General features: G+C 44.0%; 1 protein-coding gene across 2 annotated transcripts in view; it reads right to left on the reverse strand.

Annotated features, from left to right (window-relative positions):
• The window catches only part of PLPP1 (phospholipid phosphatase 1), a 113,762-nt gene extending 107,220 nt beyond the window's left edge, over positions 1–6,542 (reverse strand). Inside the window, exon 1 of one of the 2 annotated variants that reach the window (XM_082382465.1) lies at positions 6,074–6,542. In XM_082382465.1, the coding sequence (XP_082238591.1) occupies positions 6,074–6,131 (58 nt within the window). In that variant the 5' untranslated portion in view covers positions 6,132–6,542. The remainder of the gene's footprint in view (positions 1–6,073) is intronic. The other variant, XM_082382466.1, reaches the window with a different exon arrangement.
• Between the last annotated feature and the right edge of the window lie 589 nt (positions 6,543–7,131).

A 7,131-nucleotide genomic window follows, 5' to 3' on the forward strand; every position in this document is an offset into this window, starting at 1 on the left:
TTTACATGTGAATGATAAAACACTACTATTTCAAGATGTTCTGTAAGCTTCAAAGACATTCCATGAGTACTCATGGGAAACGGTTTAGAGTTTGTGTTTTTGTCCCTATTACAAAACGATGTTGATGTTATTTTTACTAAAATAATGATGTTGTTATAGTAGGATTATAGATGATTAATTTTATTTGACAAACATATTGTGGACATTAAGTGCAAGGCACTGCTCTAAGCCCTTTATATATTGGCTCATTTAAGCCTCACAACAACCATACAAGGTAGGTACTTTTATCATTATACAGCTGAGGCAACAGAGGCACAAAGAGGAAATTTGCCCAAGGTCACACAGCTAGTAAATGGAGCAGCTGGAATGTGAACCTAGGCAGTCTGGATCCAGAGTCCGTCACTAGACTGTGCTATCTAATGTTTTAAAGAAAAAGTCATTCCCAATGTTAGACTAGTTTCAGTTAAGTAAAAAACAACTCTGAGCCATCTGGGCTTTAAACCTAGACAGTAAGAAGGTTGAAGGGAAGAAGGAAAGCAGGCTGGAGTGGAAAAAGTGAAAATGAAAAATAAGGTAAGTAGAAAAAGAAGAGGGCCAAAAAGAAAGAAGAAAGTTACTTGTAACCACTGCTCATAATATCTGAATGAATGCTTTTTCGGAAAGAAAATAAGAAAAGAGGCAAGACAGTGTCCATATAATCCCTAACTAGCTTATTATATGGACTGTATATTTCCATCTCATATGCTGAATTAAGCCACCCAAATTAGGAGGAAACAAACAATTAACATTCCAAATTCCTTTCCATAAAACTGAAGCTACATGTTAACTGGTTCACTTAAAATGTGGGTGTTTAATGACTTACAACCAACTTCTTTTTTAGCAGGGTAAACAGTAACAATTTAAACTTTAATTTCTTATCAAAAAGAATTAGAATAATTCCACAAGCTAAGTAACACATAGGAAACTTTGGTAGAACTCAGCCAAAAATGACTAAACAAGAAAGAAATTAATAAAGCTTCATAGCATGTCCATGAGTTTCCAAAAGGATGTAATTCAAAAAGAATATAAAGGAAAAAATTACTTTTCATAAAAGCTATAGAGGGGAATGCTCTCTGAATATTTCCATACTCTATTCCAAGCAAGGTAAATTTAAGTTTAAAGTCAACTGTATAAAACCAACTAGAGCCAAATACTATCAATTTCCTCCAGGCCTCTGCTTTTGTTCCAAACTAGCCATTTAAAGGTAGAAAAAGCCTTGCAACAGGAGGCCAGTCTGACCCAAGAATATGCCAGTTTGACAAATTTTTGTTCATCTTTTGAGATTCCTTCTCTCTCTCTGTGGCTGAGAGGAAAGAGAACAGTTACATAAAACAGAGAAACAAGTAAACTTGAGAGAGAGCACAGTAAACTTTCATCAGAAGCAAAAGAAGTTTGCTGAATAGAAGTTAACAGAAGTTGAAATGGCAAGTAGGATAGGCACTATGTCCTATTTATTTATTTACCTCTTTGATATCTAACAGAATGCCCAGCACCTACTAGATAAGAAACAAATACATGAGTGAATTCACCCAATAATGAGTGAATGAACAAATAAATGTTAGGAGAAAAGGGAAGGCTGCAGACTATTTAGCAAGTGAGACTCTTTCATTAAGTATTTGATTTTTCCTTGAGAAAGGGGCCCAGATTCAGGGTCAGGAAAGGGAGCACTCTTGAGGGGTACTACTTAAGGGGCAGGATGATGTCAGCATAATTACTGGAGAAGAATAAGTAACAGGGATTCCACAACCACCTATGGCTGCCAATGTTTTTTGCTGCCACATTTTCCCCTAAATTTATTGACTCTGATTTGGCATAATGATGAGACCACATTTGCAGCATGCTGAGGTAACCATGACCCCCTCCATTCCAAGAAAGCCCATGTTGCGGCCCATGAGTTGCTGTATCACCTGCTATTATGGGAAACTGTAACTGGTGTCAAGTGCAGAAAGGGAAGTTACCTCAGATCTGTTTGGACATAACATGAGTATTATCAGTAGGGCCCTGGAGAGAAAACAGCACATCCAAATAAGGTTTTCAAGAGAGAATTTAATGAAGGAATCATCTTCAAAAGTATAGGCAGGGTTTAGGGAAAGCAGCAGGGGATGGTGGAATACTCCCACACCAGCAACATGAGGAAGTCATTATCATCTCTAGGCCTAAAGGGGCAAGTAAAGGGTTACCAGAACCCAGAAAGATCTGTAACTGTAGCTGGCTGGCACAGAAGGCCACTGAATAGAAGCTGTGACCTACTCACAAAACACAGAACAGCTCTGGCAACACAAATCCAGCAGGAGTAAACTGGCTCTTCCAGGCCTCCTGCTCTTGTCCCATTGGTCAAAGCCAACCAGAAACCAAAAAGCAAGAGCAGGGTGGAGAAAAGATCTGAAGGGGCAAAAGGAGAATATACAATACAGAAGGATATTCCAAATGACCGCCACCCAGCAAAACACAGGCACATAAAAAGGTTTTGCCAGTTCCACCCAAATCTTCTAGGCATCATGAGAACCTGCAAAAAAGTCATAAACACAGGTACTTATTTGGGTTCCCACTGCCCTATATCAAGTTGAGGAAGAAAAAAAAAAAGATTCTAAGAGTAGTCCTAGGTAATTTTTGTCATTTCTGCATCTCTAAGAATAAACAGACAACCCTTTTATCTTTAATGGATCACATCTAGAGCAACTCTCTTCTTTGTACTCAAAGGCCATCTATTCCATACCTTCATTATTACACTTATCATGATGTGTTGTGACTCTTGTTTGTTTCTCCCTCATTAGACCCTGAACTCCTTTAGGGCACAGATTGTCTTATTCATCTTTGTATCCCTAGCACTTAACATGAACTTGGAACAGAGTTAGCCTTCAATCAATGTGCACTGAATCAATTAGTGGACTCAGTGTCCATTAACTGGCAGCCCAATGCCAGGGTGCATAAAATCTAGAATGACCCTCAGCAATTAAACACTAATAAGTTTTATTCAGGACATGGTTTAAAACATTGAGCAAAAACACAGCTTTCATACCAGCCCACTACCAGTCTCTGTAGAGCAGCTTTTCTTGTGTGCTCAGATGGTATTTATGGCCTTTTCTACAATCATAGAACTCATTATCAAAAGAGCCAGAGAAAGATGGCAAGACCACGCTCCATCTCAGAAAGGAATCAAATACACATCATCTCTCAAAATTCTCACTCTTCTTCCAAGAATTGACCAGATCCACTAAAGGAACTAATAATCTGGGTATATTATGTGGAGGAACTCACGTTTCACAGCAGTGATAGATAACACTGATTTGGGGTAGAAACGCGTATACACACGTGCGCGCATGCACAACCCACACCCCCCCCACAAGCATGTTTAACTATCACTTCAACAGACGTCACCTTCTGTAATATTATACAGTAGCCATGTAACACAATCACATAATATCAGCATATCAAATGGATACACTATATGATGTTGGGTGATCATTAACAGAACCTGGAACATATTCACATTATAATTATGAATCACTTTCACATAACCCTGTACTTATGAAGTGCTTAATCATCTTTTTGTTGCTATAGTCAAATCTCACCTGTAGTTCTCCAAAGAAAAAGAAAAAAGTTAATGCCAGGTTGATAACCCTCTTTGAGCTATCACGATTTTAGGCCGCCAATCTCCTGCTGTCAGTAAGGTGAATGAAAACCAAATTTAAAGTTTGGTTTAAAGTGGACCCTTAGACTCCACTAGAAAGGTGAGTTTGCTATAAAAATATATTATCTCCCAAAACTCAGCATGAAAATGCTTTGTATCTCTAGCATCACTGTTCGCCTTCATTGCTGCTTGTAATGGAGTGTTGATACTGTTAAATCTAATGTCATCGTATATACCAAATTAAAATAACACTTCACTTTCTATTTAGGAATAGGGAATTCTGGGCTTATCTTGACAATACACTCAATTACTTTAAAACTCTAGTAACACAAGAACATATAAAATGTGTTTCAAATAGATCGGTATCAGTATCTGATACTGATACTAAATGCATAAGTCCCCAAAACAAGCTTTTTCCAAAACCATCAAAAATACTTAAAATCATAAACACAATTTTATCTTTTTTGAGAGCCGTCATAAATTCTGCAACTGTCAGGTCCATGTAGCAATAAAATTACTCTTACCTCTATAGGACAATTATGTGATGTTTCCATCATATTGAAAATACAGACTGCAAGAACCTACAATTTATAAAGTTGTACTGCATATAGGTTCCTCCATTATACATGAATTAAAACAAAACAAAACATAGATTTACCATATGGCTTTCTGTTTAATAACACTGAGCTACCTCAGAGCAGTATTATGTTTCGTCTATCCTGGTTCAGTGTTTGGCCCAAAGAGAAAACATGACGTTTGTTTCATAAATTACCAACTCCCACAAGGTAGGAAAAGGGGAAGTTTATATATAATTCTGACAGTACACAATATGTGGCAATGACAGAATAATATCCAATATATTAGAATTATCAGTCACTTATGACTAAACATTTTCCTCTCCCTTCACTATAATATAAATGAAGTTTAACAAACCTCCACTAACATTCAGTACAAGTTAAAATACATTTTTAAATATAACATCTTTACCAAGGTAAGCTTTTCACTGAAAATAAATTTGAATATATTTAATGTAATTATGAATATGTCCGGACATCTGAAAGGATCACTTGTGCTTCTATAAAAATAGTGTTCCAAAATCGTGTTTCCCTTTCCTAAACTGAATTCCTAAAATTCACTGTGGAGCTATACAGTAAGTGTCTTCGTAAACAATAAAGATGCTTCATAAAAAAGAGATTTTTCCTCAGAAAACAGGTAACAGAATTTGTAAAAATTCGGCAAGACTGCCAGCACCTAAACGGTCACGTTTGAGGCAAGAGAGTGGAATACTGGATTAAAACCGGGGGAAATTTCCTATCACTGAAAAGCCATTATGCAGACCTGCATCTAGGATGCTAAAGTCACAGCTCTCCAACCAACGCTGAGAACTTGCCAATACCATTACTTCGATACTCAACCATGAGTAGGACTACCCAAACATCGAGCAGGTGTTCTTGTCGTTTTTTCCATAACACATAAATAGTTCAAAGATACTGCCTTACACAATACATACTGAAAAGGTGAAACTCTCTCCTCCCAACGCCTATCCCTTGGCCAAATGACTTCAATTCTTTCTCGTCAAAATAAAAGAGCAACTGGCAACCAGAAGACCCACAACTGAACTCTTCTGTCAGGAAGACAACGCCAAATTTGCTGCAGCCAAAGAAATGTCTAGTGCTCCTTCTGGGCTCTCACAGGAGATGGAAAGCTACACAATGGCAAGGTCTGTGCAGAGAAGGACACAGCAGGTCTGGGGCACACCATCCCCACTCCAGCCCCCAAAAAGCAAGGTTCTTCAAACCTATAGGCAGAAACCTGGCATCATCACACCCACTTACAGCCTGACAATTTACAAGCTGGTAAATAACACCTTCTAATTAGGAGAGTTCTAGTCTTTTATAGACGGAAATTTAAACGGCTTCCCACAAGTAAGATAAACCTGGCACTGGCGCCAGTTACTGAGAACCCCCAATGCATCAAACCTCCTGTTTCGCTACTGAACCTGATGAGCCAGTGACCAGGCTTCCCTACAGCCGAGAGGGGAAGAGCCCACGCTCCGGGCTGGGAGTGGAAGGGGAAACAGAGGACAGGAGAGCAAGGGATGGAGCGCAGAGGCGTGAACAGCTTCCAAGCAGGGTGGGCTCAGCGCACCGCCGGGCGACAAACAGCAGCGGCCACGCGGGAACCGGGGTGCGGGCTGCGAAGCGGGGTCCCCGGGCTGCGGAAGCCGCCCCCAGCGTCTCGCCCGGCACGGCTCGTGCGTCAGGCACACACACACCCCCACCCCACGCCCGCCCGCGGCTCTCGCCGAGTCCCCTCCCAGCGGACACACACCCGCAACCCACCGGTGCACCCACACCCCGGGCTCGCGCGCACACGCCCCTCCGGCCGGCGGCGCGTACGTACCCAGCAACACGCAGAGCACATCGAGGGCCACGTACGGCAGTCGCGTCTTGTCAAACATGGTCTCGGCGCGGGCGGCAGACTAGGCACCCGATTCACGAGACCGGGCCGGGGACTGGCGACGGCTCCTCCCAGCCGGGGGAGAGCAGCCGAGGCCTGACGGGGACCCTGCGGCGTTCTGACGGGCAGCAATGGCGCCCGCGACCCCTTCCCTCGCAGCTCCCGCAACCACTCAGTCGGGGCCGAGAGGCTCGTGTGCCAGCCGCGGCGGGTCCGCTGCCTCAGGCCCTCCTCAGTCGGCCCTGGCCCGCCCCGGCTGCTCACTGTCCAGGTCCAGGCGCCGTCTCCAACAGGCGGGGCGTCCGGACTCGTGCTTTAAGGATGGGGACCGGTAGGGAGGAGGAACACGGGCTCGGCCCCTCCCGCGGGGCAGCGCGGGACCCGCCTGCGCGCGGCCTCGCGGGCTTGGGGAGCGCAGCAGAGGCGGAGCGGTCAGTGAGGGGTGACGGGGCGGGGCCGGGGAAACACCAGGCCGGGGCGCGCCAGCCAATCGGCGCCTCTGGCCCCGCCCCGCCCGACCTGCGCAGCCCGCCCCTCAAGTGGGCCGCGCGGCGGACGGGCGGAGTGTGGGGTCACCTCCCGTGCGGTGCGAGGGGTGTTGCTCAGATCCATTTTCTGCCGGTGGTCGCCTAACCTGGCCTCCGCAACCCTGGCCGCCGGTTATTGCTGACTCGTGGGGAGAGCTGGACCCTCGACCCCGCTGCCTGCCAGCTCTCCTCATGGGGATTGGGTAATAAAGAGGAACGGGGTAGTCAGTGACAAAGACTCTCTCCCTGTCCAAACTTTAGCCAGGCTCCTCTGAGCCCTCTACTCGCCTGGGCCTCCATTGAGGCTTTCGAATCTGGTAGGGCAGAGCCCCGTATTAGCGTGAATTCTAAGTCATCCCTGTACCCTTGGTATCTGGTTACTTTTCATATGTGATCAAATTCCTTTATACATAAGTCCTTTAATATATAAGTCCTTGGCCTGCCTTTAAGCAGGAATCCCCCTACCCTTAATGT

Source organism: Balaenoptera borealis (assembly GCF_965194805.1).
Source record: "Balaenoptera borealis genome assembly, chromosome: 2".
NCBI classification, from domain to species: domain Eukaryota; kingdom Metazoa; phylum Chordata; class Mammalia; order Artiodactyla; family Balaenopteridae; genus Balaenoptera; species Balaenoptera borealis.